The 16,203-nt window shown below is 40.4% G+C and overlaps 1 protein-coding gene across 1 annotated transcript in view; it reads right to left on the bottom strand.

The window, feature by feature from the left end:
• Positions 1–6,711, bottom strand: part of SNAP91 (synaptosome associated protein 91) — a 153,013-nt gene extending 146,302 nt beyond the window's left edge. Inside the window, exon 1 of the mRNA XM_060167275.1 lies at positions 6,582–6,711. Coding sequence (XP_060023258.1) covers positions 6,582–6,711 — 130 coding nt within the window. The remainder of the gene's footprint in view (positions 1–6,581) is intronic.
• Between the last annotated feature and the right edge of the window lie 9,492 nt (positions 6,712–16,203).

Genomic DNA, 16,203 nt, shown 5'->3' with positions numbered 1-16,203 from the left:
ACGAAAAATACAGGTTTTAATCTAAAATGCATCAAGCTAATATTGCAATTAAGATATGAATTTACCAAAAAAAAAAAAGATATGAATTTACCTACTACGTCCATAGTTTTACATCTTTTTCCATGTTTACAGTCTTTTAAATCACTAGAGTAACTTCTAAAAAAATTGATTTGAGTTACCAATTTTATACTGCTTCTAAGAAAGTACCCGCTAACCACACTGATCTCAAACGGGAAAAAAAAACCTAAAGTGACCCAAAGATGTACCTAAGACTCCTTGCCACTGTTCTTTTCCTAATCCTGCTAACCCCTAAACTTCACAAGATCTCTTTTCTCCCCTCCTGGGATGCTGAACGTCACCTGAGAATGTCACAGGACCACATAGATTGGACCCCTTCTGATTTAAGGTATAAAGGATACTCAGCTTGAATGTTTTTCGGAAGTCTATTTCCCTCATCTCTTCTTGACTACCTAAAAAATAACACAGACTGTTCTAAACCATCTCCACATGGGCTGAGGCTTCCGGTGAAATCAAGGAGGAGGAACAGAGTATGCCTCGGTATAGAAAATTAGAGGGTTTCTTTAGACAATAACAAATGGTTAAAAGAGAACTGGAATCAAAGTAAAATATATTTACAGCAAGTTAGTACACTTCTCATATTGAAAGTTACCCTAGTGTTCAGTAAACTTTTATACACTGTTCCAACTTAATTTTACTCAATAAACTAAGCTTACATTTTTCATACTAGCATTACAGAAAGCTCTATAAGTTATCACAAAGATAGATATGGTATCAACTGAATCAGTGTGCAAATAGTACTTCTATAAATTGAAATATATTTTATATACTGTATCCTAAAGAAGCTTATGTAAAGCAAATAAATTTTTAGGTTTAAATTTTCATTCTGTGTTTACTCACAAAATTTCTTATTAGAAGATATTTTATAAATAAAGTAAAAGCAATAGGAATTTTGTGGTCATTTGCCAATATTTGTCTCGAATCAAAACATAGTCTTGTATCTCCCATTCCCTTTACCAGATGTTCTCATAAGAAATACAATCTTGGACTTCCCAGGTGGCGCAGTGGTCAGGAATCCGCCGGCCGATGCAGGGGACACGGTTTCAAGCCCTGGTCCAGGAAGATCCCACATGCCATGGAGCAACTAAGCCCGTGTGCCACAACTACTGAGCTTGTGCATCTAGAGCCCGTGAGCCACAACTACTGAAGCCCACGTGCCACAACTACTGAAGGCTGGCACGCCTAGAGTCCGTGCTCCGCAACAAGAGAAGCCACCGCAATGAGAAGCCCGCGCACCACAACGAAGAGTAGCCCCCACTTGCTGCAACTAGAGGAAGCCCGCAAGCATCAATGAAGACCCAACGCAGCCAAAAATAAATAAATGTATTTAAAAAAAGGTATCTAATAAAGATAGTCTGATTTAAAAAAAAATACAATCTTATTTTTTCTTAATTTGGGAGGAAAAGAATCATTTATAAAATGCCAATCTCTCTCAAACATAAGATTCAGAACTTGAATTACTTGCTTATTATGTAGGGTAAGCTCATTATTAAAAACTCACAAGAGGTTTAGAATGGAAAAAAGTAGGATTACTGATAAGCAATTTGGCTTTTCATAAGGTTTGGTTTGATGTTGATAGTAATGTCTAAGTTTGGAATTTTGACAATCTTAAACAGGGTATTTTAAAAGTACAGCATACACAGGAACTGTTCATAAGAGCAATTAACCAAAATGAATCTTATACAAGGGCTGTAAAACTTCCCAAATTCTCCCTGCAGGTGTTACTCTGGGCCAACTCCATTTTGTTGTTGTTCTTTAACCTTGACGCAGCACTTGGGAAAGCACTGGGTGCCCTACTGGATCCTGTTACTTTATTATTTGACTTGGGCTATCCCTTAGGCCATCAACTACAAAACAGAAAAGGAAAAACAATGGAAATGTAAAATAGTTTACATTTTGTAATGTAACGCAATCAAGAAGGTGAATGCTTGACAAGTCTGCATGTTTCATGTGCTATCAAATAGGTACACAATGTTAAAGGGAAAGGAAGTGAGGATGTACAGATGGATCCAGAAAAACTAATGTTAAACTAACATTGGTTAGGTGTTTAATTTTCATGTGCAAAGGGCAATCTTATTATAGTATAGAATAAAAGTTTTACATAATCCAAAAGTAACTTAAAATATATAATCCTTATTTAAATTATTAAGGTTAATCATAACCCTTAACTTTCATCTATAACTGCTAATTATGGTCAAGTTTTTCTGAATATATTTTTTTCCTCCAAGAAACATACTATGAGTGAAAAGGACAAAATATATGAGAATATATGTCTAGAGTTTGCTTATCTCTCTACCTTCTTACTACATGTAATTCTGCCTCCAGATGTTAACAAATCATTTCTTCAAATGTATAAATCATATATCATTAAGCATCATTTTATAAATTACCATAGTTAACAATAATTTTTGTGGCCTATCAACCCAAAGAGAAAAAAATTATCTTCTAAACCAGTACTTTAAATAATATTAAGTACACATTTCATAAAGATTCTGAGCCCATTCAATTAACCCAGTGTCTTTAAAAAAAGAAAATCACAGAGCCATAAACTCTATTCTTACAACCTTCTAATATGAACTCCAAACTACAAAGTTATATACAAATCAAACTAATTAAAAATTTTTGGTTTCATGTGCACAGCAAAGGAAACCATAAACAAGATGAAAAGACAACCCTCAGAATGGAAGAAAATATTTGCAAACGAAGCAACTGACAAAGGATTAATCTCCAAAATATACAAGCAGCGCATGCAGCTCAATATCAAAAAAACAAACAACCCAATCCAAAAATGGGCAGAAGACCTAAATAGACATTTCTCCAAAGAAGATATACAGACTGCCAGCAAACACATGAAAGGATGCTCAACATCACTATTCATTAGAGAAATGCAAATCAAAACTACAGTGATGTGTCACCTCACACCAGTCAGAATGGCCATCATCAAAAAATCTACAAACAATAAATGCTGGAGAGGGTGTGGAGAAAAGAGAACTCTCTTGCACTCTTGGTGGGAATGTAAATTGATACAGCCACTATGGAGAACCAGCCAGTATGGAGGTTCCTTAAAAAAGTAAAAATAGAACTACCATATGACCCAGCAATCCCACTACTGGACATATACCCTGAGAAAACTATAGTTCAAGAAGAGACATGAACCACAATGTTCACTGCAGCACTGTTTACAACAGCCAGGACATGGAAGCAACCTAAGTGTCCATCGACAGATGAATGGATAAAGAAGATGTGGCACATATATATGATGGAATATTACTCAGCCATAAAGAGAAACAAAACTGAGTTATTTGTAGTGAGGTGGATGGACCTAGAGTCTGCCATACAGAGTGAAGTAAGTCAGAAAGAGAAAAACAAATACTGTATGCTAACACATATATATGGAATCTAAAAAAATGGTTCTGATGAACCTAGGGGCAGGACAGAAATAAAGACGCAGATGTAGAGAATGGACTTGAGGACACAGGGAGGGGGAAGGGTTAGTTGGGACAAAGTGAGAGAGTGGCATGGACATGTACACACTACCAAACGTAAAATAGATAGTTAGTGGGAAGCAGCACAGGGAGATCAGCTTGGTACTTTGTGACCACCTAGAGGGGTGGGATAGGGAGGGTGGGAGGGAGACGCAAGACGGAGAAGAAATGGGGATATATGTATATGTATAGCTGATTCACTTTGTTATACAGCAGAAACTAACACACCATTGTGAAGTAATTATACTCCAATAAAGATGTAAAAAAAAAAAGACCTATATACCAGCTAAAAAACAGGAAGCTCTTCGTTATGAATATTGAAAATAAACTTACAAGAGAAATTAAAAAAAAAAACTTTTTTGGTTTCAAATCCCCAACTCTACATTTTGCACTCTTTTCCTCCTAACTAGTATTTAATATTTTCAAAACTAAATAAACTTAAGATTATTTCAGTGCCTATAGTGAAACTTAGTTATATGTTTGCATGTTTTAATAACTGGTGTAACTCACTTTTAAAACTGGTGTGTTATTGGAACACCTGTGAATAAATTACTAAGGTAGTCTACTGTTATTTAAAGGAACATTACAAAGAATTCTGTGCAAAGATCCCCTCTTGCAGTACATATACATACAACATTATTTATATGTTCAGACTTTCCATATCATGTTTTCTTAAAATAGGACATATCAGTAACTTGATACCTATCTTTCCAAATTCTACCCTAAGGTTGGCTTTAAGTGAAGATAATTTATTTTATGTCTTATTGGAAAAGTAAAATGTTAAAAAGAAAGACCAATACTCCTCAGTGCTTGGCTTTTGCTCATTTTTTAAATGACAGAATTAACATTTCTGCACGCATATCATAGAAATTACAATAAGTGTGTGGGGCTGTGATGCTCAATTTCACACAAAGCCATGCAAACAGGATGGGTATTTTGAAGATTAGACCATTCAGGCTCATTTGGTTCCCTTCCCCCCCCCAATAGAGAATATTACTAAATAAACCACAGATGGCAGTTAAGTGCAGGGGTTAAAAGGTATGAAAGTTAATTACCTTCCCCGAAACTTTTAAGTGATGATAAATTAATAATGTAAAGCTCAGTGCCCAGCATATAGTAACTGCTCAATAAATGTTTAGCTCTTATTGTCCGTGTTCTTAACTCAATACCAGTTCCTACTTCCACGGCTTTCCTTAAGTAAGGAATCTTCCTGCTGTGTTCCACATCTTCAGAATCACTTCACTTACTAACATATGCTGGAAATACTGGAAAACCCCCCCACCTGGAAAATTTATAAAAGACTTTTCAAGATCTAAAGATTAAGGTGACTATCTAGACATGGAAAAGTCAGTCTTTATGTGAATCACGTTTAATGAAATACCTGTAAGTGTTCTCTGAAATGTATCAATATATCGATCTATCATTTTCAAATCATTGAGCAAATCCATAACCTATAGCTTTTTTATTATGAGGATTTGCTACACCTACACCTACCTTTAAAACATGAATCATCCTTCCAGAGTTGGGGAAACTGATCAAAGATGGCTAAATGATTCAGCACGCTGCAGCAAAACGAGCTGGTCATGAATTTATAATTTCCCCTTCTGTTAGGGTCCCTGGCCACCTCTCTCACCCTGTACTGCATGTATAACACACGATACCATAATCAACACATTGTGTTGAAAATTCCCTCAGGAAAAGGATAATGGTGTTCCCCCCTCAGGCAAGCTTCTGGTAGCAAAATTATTCAATTTTATGAGACAACAGGTTCGCAAGGCTGGAGAACGCTTACAATATCCAGCTGTCAGCTTCATCAAGCTTTGCTTAAACAGGTAACAGGACCAGAGTCAATTCTAACAGTGGTGCCATTTTCTCAGCTGCACAAGGCAGACACTGGGGAAGGCCTCAAGCATAAGAAAACCAGAAAATGGGCAAAGGAAGCCAGGTGGGAAATGGGTGTGGCTAGACCTGCCTGTGTCTTTCATGCCAGCACTGACCTTTACCAACGAACACAACAGCAGGACAGATTCTAAGCAGGTCCCAGAAGACCGAACAGCAACTACAGAATGTATTCTGATGTAGCCTTACTTATAAGGAGCCTCAGTGCTCAAAGCAAGTGAAAGCCTTTTTCTAAGTGTCCCCAGTTGCCCTTCAATAACTAAACATTTACTATGTTAATCAAATGAAATATTTACTTCAGAAATATATAGATTCCAAACTAGATTAAAAAACCCAATACTTTAAAAAACCCATCAAAAAACCCAATACTTAAAAAAAATTATAAGTTGAACGTTTTCATCTAAAATTGCACCATCTCTAAGGCTGGGAAAGCACATCCATTTTGTGTCCACTGCAATGGTCATTCTGCCCAGCAGTTCCCGAGAATGGGACAAAGAAGCGTGCCGGGACGGGTAAAATGGAATCTCCATTAGCTATGATGTGCAGTTTCCTCATTCAAGAGCTTGAATCTGTTTCAGTTTGGTGTGGGACATACGACACACACTCAGGCACCAAACCTCAGCAGCAGCACCGAAAAAGGTGACACTTTTCAAACTACCCAAAATGTATTTAGGAAACAACTAGGGTGATAAATTTGACCTTCCATGAATCCATTTTTGGGGTTACTGTTGTTACCACTGTGTAACCCCTGATTTCCTCTAACGTGGACTGGAAAAGGGGAAGGGTGGAGAAAGGGGGGGGAAGAGGTGAAAAGCGCCTAACCCTGAATTTACAATTTCTTGGTATCTTAAATTATTAATCTATCTATCTATCTATATATAATCTTTTTTTTCCTCCAGCAAAACCTTGGAGGTCAACAGGAGAAAAAAATGGCTCAAAGTCAAGGTTTCAGGGCCGACCCAAAGCGACACCTCCACGGTGGGAAATTTCGAGCTCAGGGGCAGCCCCGCTGGTAGGTCGAAAGGCTGCAGCATTATCGACCGAGCGCCCAGGCCGCGTCGCCCGTATCCACGGAGCCTCGGCCGTGCGCATGTCCCACTTATATAAAGAGATGCTTACAGTCCAGGTGCTTCTTCTTGGGGCCCATCACTTCATGAGTGGTGGCTTTGCACACCGCTCTGGCTACAGCGGAGCCTGTCACGCTGTACTGAGCGGCGGCGATCCGATCCGTGAGCGTTTGGCCCGACATCTTCTCCGGCCGCGTCTACCGCCTTCTCTTCTGCGGGAAAAAGGGGGAGATGGTCCTGCTTTAAGCCGCAGACCAGACCCTCCGAGCACCCAGGCCTTGCCTCCTCCAGCCGCAGGGCGGCTCTCTTCTCCGTCCCCGCCCTGGTACCACCTTCCCGGAGCCAGCACCGCGCTAAGCTCCGCTCGAACGACGCGGTTTAGGAGTCTTGAGCAAGACTAGCGCGAGTCCGGTGCCAGCATCGTGACAATGTCCCCGACCGACAACCCCCCCACTCCCCTCCCCCCGGATGCTGCCCGTCTCACCCTTCCGCGCCCCCCCGTCCATCAGCACTTCCCCTGCAAGCTATCTCGGGTGCCAGCCCAGCTCCCGCGTGCGTCGGGGTTATGCCCTGGGCGCCGCGCCCGCCGTGTGCCCACCTCTCGCCTCCCAGCCGCAGCGTCTCCTCCTAGCAGCCCGCAGGCTTCGGAGAATGGATCGTATACCCAAGCCCTGGCCGCCTCCCTCCTCCTCCTCGCGCTGCTGCAGCAACCGGCTCGTCCTCCCTCGGTCGCGGCAGAGATTATCCTAGTATTGCGCCATATTACGCGCCCGCCTCCCCTTCCTTCCCCGCCGCGGTCTCCAAAGACCCGCCGAGGCCCTCCGCCCGGACCCCCTCCCTTCGCCCCCAAATCGCCGCCGCAGGGGCCGCCCCAGGGCTCCGCGGAGGCGCCGGAGTCTCGCAGCGCCTCGCCCTTCCTGACGGCGGAGCAGAGACGGGCTGACAGCCCAGCCCCCCGCCCGCCCTTCAGCGCGCCGCGGAGCTGTCACACGGCCGCTGCCCTTCTCCGCGCCCTAGGATTATCCTCTCCGGATCTCCGCGCGGCCCAAACACGGGGAGGGGGCCGAGCCTGGGCGGCGGTACTCACCCCACCCCAGGAGCGGCGCCGCCAGCCGCAGGATGAGCGGAGCCCAGGCCGCCGAGGGAAGTCGCGTCGGGTGGGTGTGAGCGGCCGCGAGCGGACCCGGTGTCCGCTGCGCGCCGCCTCCGGCCCTGGCCCGGCCCCCGCCCTCAGCTCCGCGGTCCCTGCGCCCGCCGCCCGTGGCCCCAGGAGCCAGCCGCACCCGCCCGCCGCCGTGTCTCTCCAGCCCTCCGCGCTGCGTCTCCATCCCCGCCCCCACCTCAGCTGTAGCTGCTCTGACGAGTCAGGTGACGGCGGCGGACAAACCCTGGCGAGCTCTCCACGCAGCGCCTCGCGGCCCCCTCCCAGCTACTCACACACGCCGCCCCCCTGGGGCCGCGAGCCTACAGGCAAGGGGGCGCCGCGCGCGAGCATCCCCAGCAGGCGCGAGGAGAGGAGGCGGGGAGGCGAGGAGGGCGACACTCACCCAGCCAGCCACTCTCCGCCAGGCGCCCAGCTGCCTCTCGGCTCGCGGGACCCGCACCCAGCACGCACTGCGTGCGCGCGCACCACGCACACCTGCCGGCCGACTGCGGGATGCGCCGGGGGCGACGGGGGCGTTGGCGCAGTTGGGCAAGTGGGGTCGTGGAGTTCAGCGCTGTGAAGGCCGCGACTGGGGCGTCGTCCCGCGCTGCCTGGCAAAGCCCAGCCAGCTCTCCCCTACCTCTGACTCGCCCGCCCGTCAAAGGCAGCAGAGGCCCTGATGGGCAGGGCGATTTAAAATGTCAGATTCTGCTGGCCAACCGCGCCCGTTACCTGTGCGTCCTCAACTCCTTGGAGTTCCTTTACTTGTCTCTGTTTTAGTTGGGATCTGGGGTGGGCAGTTAATTCTAGCCACTTCGGTCTGAAACGCATAGTGAAGTCTACCACAAGGACGAGTAATTCACAAAACCATCAATCGAGTCCCAGATCATACGCACAGTAATCATTTAGGTGTGCAAGGAAAACTCTTTGTACCCCTAAGTAATTTTTGCCAATTAGTGTTTGAATGTCTTAAGTGTATTTGAATTGTATACATGGATTTCTAGACAGGGATTTGGCTATGCTAAAAGTTTCACGTGTTAACATTTTCAAAGACTGTTATTTACCTTAACCTAAAAAAAAATTTTAAATTCTCACGGTACAATCACGATCAGAACTTCATTTGTGAATTTTCTTGCCATGTTTCCTGGCTACAGGTGGCCTCTATTAGGCCTGGAGGCTTTAAAATGTCTACCTATAGATATCAAGGTTTTGTTGTATACTTTCTTTCACCTGGTACAGCGTTGAGTACGAATCATGATTTTGTAACTGTTGGGACTGATTCTAGCATTAATCGCAAGCTTGACAGCTAAAGAAAGGCAGCCCAAGACTATCTTTATCAGGATTCAAATGCTAGTCTTACCATATCTAGCAATACCACACCTAGATATTTAAACAAAAGAAATATATAAAAACACACTTCCATTCAAAACCTGTCCTCCCACTTTGTAATAGATTTATATAGTGGCTCTGAACTGGAAGAGTGTTATTCTAGTGGTAAATGGATAAACAAAATGGAATATTGCTAAGCAATAACGAGGAAGGAACTAACAACATAGATGAATCTCAAATGTATTATGCTACATCAAAGAAGCCCCACCTCAAATGCTACTTATAGCTGTGATTCTCTTTATATAACATTCTAAAAAAGGCAAAACTATAGAAACAAAGCATGTCAGCTGCCAGGGATGGGGGATGAGATTGACTGCAAAGGGGCAGAAGGAAACTTTTCTGGAGTGATGGAAAAGTTGGATATCATGATCGCGATGATAGTTACACAACTGCATATATTTCTCAAAACTTATCAAATTGTACACTTAAAATTGGTGACTTTATTGTATGTAAATTGAACCTCAATAAATCTGATAAAAAGAGCTGGAGTGGCAATATTATCAGACAGAACAGACTACACAATAAGGAATATTAGGAGTGTTAAAGAGGCACATTTCATAAAGATAAAAATTCCTCAAGCATATGTAAGAATCCTACCTGTATATATATTGAGAAGAGTTTCAAAATGGGCTGAAGCAAAAACGAATAGCATTGAAAGGAGAAATAGGCAAATCCACAATTATACTTCAGGATTTCAACACTCTTCTACTGATAGCACAGGTGGACAGAAAGATTACAGATGACTTGAAATAAACATATCAATCAATTTGACCTAATTGACAATTATAAAGGACTCTACCCAACAACAGTGGAATACATTCTTTTCAAGTGCACATAGCATAGTTATCAGGATAGACCACATTCTGGACCATAAAGCTAGTTTCATAAATTTAGAAGGATTACTATTATACAAACTGCATTCTCTTACTACTGTGAATTTAACTAAAAATTAATAACAAATAGATATCTGGAAATCCCTACATGTTTAGTAATTAAACAACACATTCCAAACAACCCATGGGTCTAACTTTCCCATAGGAAATTTAGAAATTACTTTGAATTAAATAATAATGAAAATGCTACATATCAAAACTTGTGGGATGCAGGTAAAGCAGAAATTAGAGGGAAACTTATAGCATTAAGATACTTTAAAGAATGAAAAACAACTAAGAAATGAGAAAAAGAAGAAATGAAACTCAGCATGAGCAGAAAGAAAGAAATAATAAAGATAAAAGTAAAAATCAATGAAAGTGAAAATAGACAAATAATAGAGAAATTCAATGAAACCAAAAACTGTTTATTTGAAATGATCAATAAAACAGATAAGCTCCCTAGCCAGAAAGGAAAAAGAGAGTTAACACAAATTTTCAATGATAGTAATGAAAGAGAGGATAGGTCTTATGGATGCTAAAAGGATAAGAGATTGTTATGAACATTATGCCAATAAATTATACAATTGTCATGAAATAAGGAAATAGTGTAGAACACTGGTTCTCCCATAGTCCAAAAGTGATGTTGGGTCATATACATTGCTATTAGTTAAGAGATTGTGAGCAAGTAACATGATTCCAAAAATGGTTAAAATAATACAATCTGTGAGTGATATACTTTTCAAAAATAAATTGGAGTGGATTCCTTGTAATCCTATAATAGTGTGATATTACATACAGTAAATTATGTACACGTGGCATGGGAAGTATGGAAAGCCATAGTCTGTCTTCAGTATGCTAATCATGTCTCTGTTACTATACATGGGAGAGTATCCCACACATGAACATCCTTCTGTCATGGGTGGTAGCAGAAAAATGTTTGAAAATCTCCCTACAATGGAAGTATCATATACAAATTAGTGAATCATGTCAAGGGTAAAACCAACTTTTGAAATGCAATTGGTTGTTTTGGAAGAAAATCTTCCTAAGCTTTGAAAATAGTAGCATATTTCCAGTGGCAAAGATTAAGAAATGCCATGTTCTTATCTCCAGAAAAACTTAGAAATTTCAACCATGAAAGTTGAAGGAAAGAAAATTGACTAAAAGAAATACATTGAGAGAAAGAAAAAGGATTCCTTGTCAATATATTCCCTCTGAAAGCCCAAGGACATAATAAATAATATTCAACAAATCTGAAGCAAGAATAAGTATTGACATTCAATATTTTTAAAAATGGAAAGGTTTTTTGATCTCTCTCAGTGGTCAGAAAAGAAGTTAAATACATAGATATCCAAAACATATTTTTAAAAAATACATTGCACTTATTTTTTTCTGAACCAATCTACATATATGTCACCATATACATTCTTTTCTGTATGTCTGATTTAATACATATTTTCTTCTGAGTATCAGATTTACTAAAGAAAAAACCTAACAATAATTACATGTAGATCGACAATTTACACCAACATGTGAGGGCAAATGTTTTTAAGACACAAGAGTAAGATACAGTGAGTACAAGAAACAGAAATAAAGCTAAGGCCAATCTGATTGCCTCAGGCAACGACCTGAGGAGGAAGTGGAATTTGCATTTTTCTCTAAAAACTTAATGTCATTCTTCAGGTAAAACTGTAGAGTGATTTTATTCCAGGGATGCTTTTCTGACAAAGCAGAAAAAAACACATGAGGTGCAAATATAACTATATTGGAATATATCCACCTCCACATACAAATGTGACATGTCTGTCCAAACTCAAAAGCAACCAACAACAAAAAGCAAAATTTGATATCCTGAATGCACTTATACAGTACAGAGACGAAAAGATTGCTTCTCTTTTAAATGATTTTTTAAATTAATTAATTAATTAATCTTTGGCTGCTTTGGGACTTCATTGTGGTGCGTGGGCTTCTCATTGCGGTGGCTTCTCTTGTTGTGGAGCACGCTCTCTAGGCGCGCAGGCTTCAGTAGTTGTGACATGTGGGCTCAGTAGTTGTGGCTCGCAGGCTCTAGAGCGCAGGCTCAGTAGTTGTGGCGCATGGCTTTAGTCGCTCCACGGTATGTGGGACCTTCCCAGACCAGGGCTCGAACCCGTGTCCCCTGCATTGGCAGGCAGATTCTTAACAACTGTGCTGCCAGGGAAGTCCCACTTCTCTTTTATAAGATGGCAAATGAAAGAGACCATGAAACTGATGAGCATTCTAACATAGCAAGAAAACTGTAGGTTGCATGAAATATCAGTAAGATTGAGATTCAAACAACTAGGTCATCTCAGGAAATATAACATTTCATCCATGAAACCATTCGACTTATTTAAGAATGGAAATAAACAAAGAGACAGTATATTCCAAGACAGGACAAACATTTATTAAGTTGGTTCTGCTTCATAATCAGTCTAGGAATGAATTCCATGACAATAAGCATATTTGAAGGAATATGTACATTTTAATACATGATAACAATCAGAATAATTTAAATATGGTGTTTTCATTTTGCTTCCCTGTTTTAAGTCTCATGTGGCTGTTCCAGTTACTTACTGTTGTACAACAATCTTTGGCTTAAAAAAGCAATTTCTTATTCTCTTTCACAGTTCTGTAAATTAACAGGGCTCTGCTGGGTAGTTCTCCTTTGAAGTCTTTCACGTGGTTGCAATCAGATGACAGCCAGGGCTGTGGTCATCGGAAGTCCCCACTGGGCTGTCCAAGATGGGTTATTCACTCTCATACCTGGCACTTGACACTGGCCGCTCACTGAGAGCTCATCTGAGGTTTCTACCAGAGCACCAACACAAGTTATCTTTATGTGGCTTGGGCTCCTCATGGGAAAGTGGTCCAGGGTAGTCACATTTCTTACATGCTGGCTGGCTTCCAAGAGGGAACATCCCAAGGTGAGTGCTCCAAGAAACGTAGGTGGAAGCTATACGTTTTCTTGTGACCTGACTCCAAGGTCATGCAGCAGCAGTTCTCTTATATTCTATTGATCAAAAGCAAGCGACACAGACAGCCCAGATTCAAGGGGAAGAGACTGTTACTGGAAGGTTCATTTGGGGACCAACTACCACAGTGACACACAGAAGTAAACCCTTGTGAAGGACCTATAGAGAGAAACCTATGCTCTCAAAGTATGAGGTTAAGTGATTCACTTAGGTCTCATGGAGAAGTACCCCCAAAATTAGCAAAAAAATTGCTTGAGCATAAATTAAAATAACACAGTGCACAATTTCCTCTGGTTGGAATAGTCTCTCTCACATACTAGGTAAACTCCTACTCATCCTTCAAGACCCCAGATTGAGTTGCACATGATCTGCAAATCTTTCCCAAATCCTCTGTTAGTCTCTTATTTTTACAAATAAGGACATTTAAGACTTGAGAGTTTAAGTGACTTTCCCTCTATCACACAGTAAGATAATGGCATAACAAATCCTAAACCCCACATGTCCAATTTCCAATCCAGTGTTCTTTCCACTGTACTCATTGCTTCTGATAAAGATATGATAGTATTACAATAGACTCTCATGTCATAATATTAATTAGCTTTTTAGTCAGCAAAGTCCTTTTTAGAAATTTATGGGCTGGGAAGTATAGCAGCTAATATCTTAGGTTACAGTATCGGTTTGAATCCCTTGCATTGGACCTTATTCGCTGTATGACTGGGCAAATTCTGTAGTCTTTAAGGCTTAGTTTCCTCACCTGTTAAATAGGCATGATCATAACATCCACCTCAAAAAATTGTTATTACCACCAAATGAGACAATGGCATATAAAGCCCATAGCACAGTGTATGACGCACATCAAAAGACCAATAAATGTGATTAATAGTACTCAGAATTGTTCATGGAGTAATGGATTCTGAGTAATAGTACTCAGAATTGTTCATGGAGTAATGAATATATGGTCTTGTTACATTATATTTTTATTATTTTATTTTATTAATTTGGAACTAAAATTCAAATTTATACAGTTCTCTGATAAATACATTATTCAGCTAGTATCATTTCTAAAGTGAGAAAATAAACTAAGAATTTACCTAGTTCCTGAGACATGAAACCAGATTATTTCAAATATCATCATAGGTTGAACTGAGCTTCTATTATTCTCAGTAAACTAGAGAAGAAAACACTTGCATATACAGTCATCGTACAGTAATGCTGTTCTGAACAGCAATTTTTTTCTATTTTTTTCCAATCTAAAGAGATGATTTCAAGGGAATTCTTGGGGGTGAGAAGATTTTTCTTTGAAAAAGGAGAGGATTAAGCAGAAAAGTTTGTCTGGAGATGGAAGTTCCCTAAATAAATTTCTAACTTAAAAGCATGTGAGGGCTGAGCCAGTGGGCCTCACCTCCCACTGTGTATTTCTTTAAGTTTTCTTCTCATTATTTTACCTTCTGTATTTTCAGTTGTTGTTTGTATTTGTCTACAGTTTATATTCTGAACTGCTTAGGGTGAGTGACTCAGGCTGTCTTTGATATTGGGTATTATAGAAGGCTGTGCATTTCTCTTTGTCCAGATGCAGGAACACAGCAGTGCACTAGGAAAAGACCCAAGGTTCTGACCCTCCCTCAAATTGTGTAACTGGAACATGCACACATTGCCGTTCAGTTTCAAAAGTTCTCATGCAAAAGTAATTACAGAGATCAGCTATAATTATAATTGTATAATTATCAACTATAATTATATCAGTCATCCACTTCTGTTTCTCCAGTAAAGAGAATATTAAAGAGAAATGGAAAGTTTAGGCCATTTGATGTTCAATATAACCAGATGAGAATGACTGCTGTGTTACTGTTTAAACTAATTTTGGCTGGAACAAGTAAGGCCTTACTCTTTCTAGCTCATAATGCATTTAACAATATTGAATTTTGTTTCTACTTGCCTCAGGTGCTTTCCTTTGTCCAGGGGCTTATGCTTCAGGCATGTGAATGTCATTACATAGGACAGAGGACTGTCATGCGAGGTTTAGAAAATTAGAAGTCTCTACATTTATAGTTTATTCGAATATTTATGTTAGCCTCATGGTAGAAAGTTCCCAAATTAAACTCCAAATACAAGTATAATGAAACAAAATATATAATTTCCTTTTTAACAAAATGTTAGTTTGGAAAACCAACTTCTCAATGGAGGATCACATTTTCGCTTTTAAGGAGGAAGACAGGTAAAAAAAATAATGCCAGGGTGCCGGCTCTTTGGATTTATGTATATGTATAATGGATTCACTTTGCTGTATACCCGAAACTAACACGACATTGTAAATCAACTGTACTCCAATAAAAATTAATAAAGAAAAGAATGAGTTGATTGTTGTGCTTCCCCAAATTTATGGCCATTATTGCCTTGATCAGTGTATGTCTTAACCTTAAATTTTTGTCTTATTCAACTTAACACTGGATTAATTCTGTTATTGTGAATGATTTTAGATGTATTCATAAGAACAAAACTTGAAATTCTCCGGCATCATCGTTCATCACTCGTGGACTTGGAGGCTTGTTATGTCTCTGTTTCAGATGCTTCTGGATGGGTATCACCAGAGATGTGCATTTGATTTAATGATACCTGAATCAGTGTCAGTGGTGCATCTTGTATATCTACTAGATGTGGAGAGACAGCCAATTTGTTTCCATTGTTACTGACTTTATTCTACAGCCCCTGTCAAGTTCACTCAGGACGTTGCTGATAAGAAAGAGTGAACATTGACATACAAGAAAACCCTAAAGCTTCCATTTCATGGGCATAGGCAATAAAATAGGAATCAAATAAATAAGTCAATAAACTTAGTATTTATGTAGCTTTGTTACCTAGGGACATCAAAATACTTCTCATTAGTCAGCAGCAAAATTTTGAAGATATACATTTCTTTCGGGTAACATGTACTCTTGTTTGGTCTTTGGAGTTTTGTTGGGGGCTTTAGCCCTTAGCCTGGTGCTGTCCAGTGAGGGACGATTTTTGGCAGCTGTGTGGTTTATTGCTGGTTGCTGTCCTTTGCATTTGGAGATATTATTGATTGTCATTACCAATCAGTCCTTATTAGGGAGCCATAGCCCTTTCTGAACTATGTATATAAATATTGTTGATGAATTTCCAACTATACTCATGTTTTGTGTGGCTGCTTCTGTTTGAGACCTGCCTCAGATACACAATCTCTTACTTATAAAGCCTTAATGGTGATTATATTCACTTAAGTACATCATCTTTCACGGGCTATAATCCCCTCATAGCCCA

Source organism: Lagenorhynchus albirostris, chromosome 12 (genome assembly GCF_949774975.1).
Source record: "Lagenorhynchus albirostris chromosome 12, mLagAlb1.1, whole genome shotgun sequence".
NCBI lineage: Eukaryota > Metazoa > Chordata > Mammalia > Artiodactyla > Delphinidae > Lagenorhynchus > Lagenorhynchus albirostris.
Note: the sequence above shows the minus strand (reverse complement) of the source record. Positions and strands in the feature narration are given on the sequence as shown.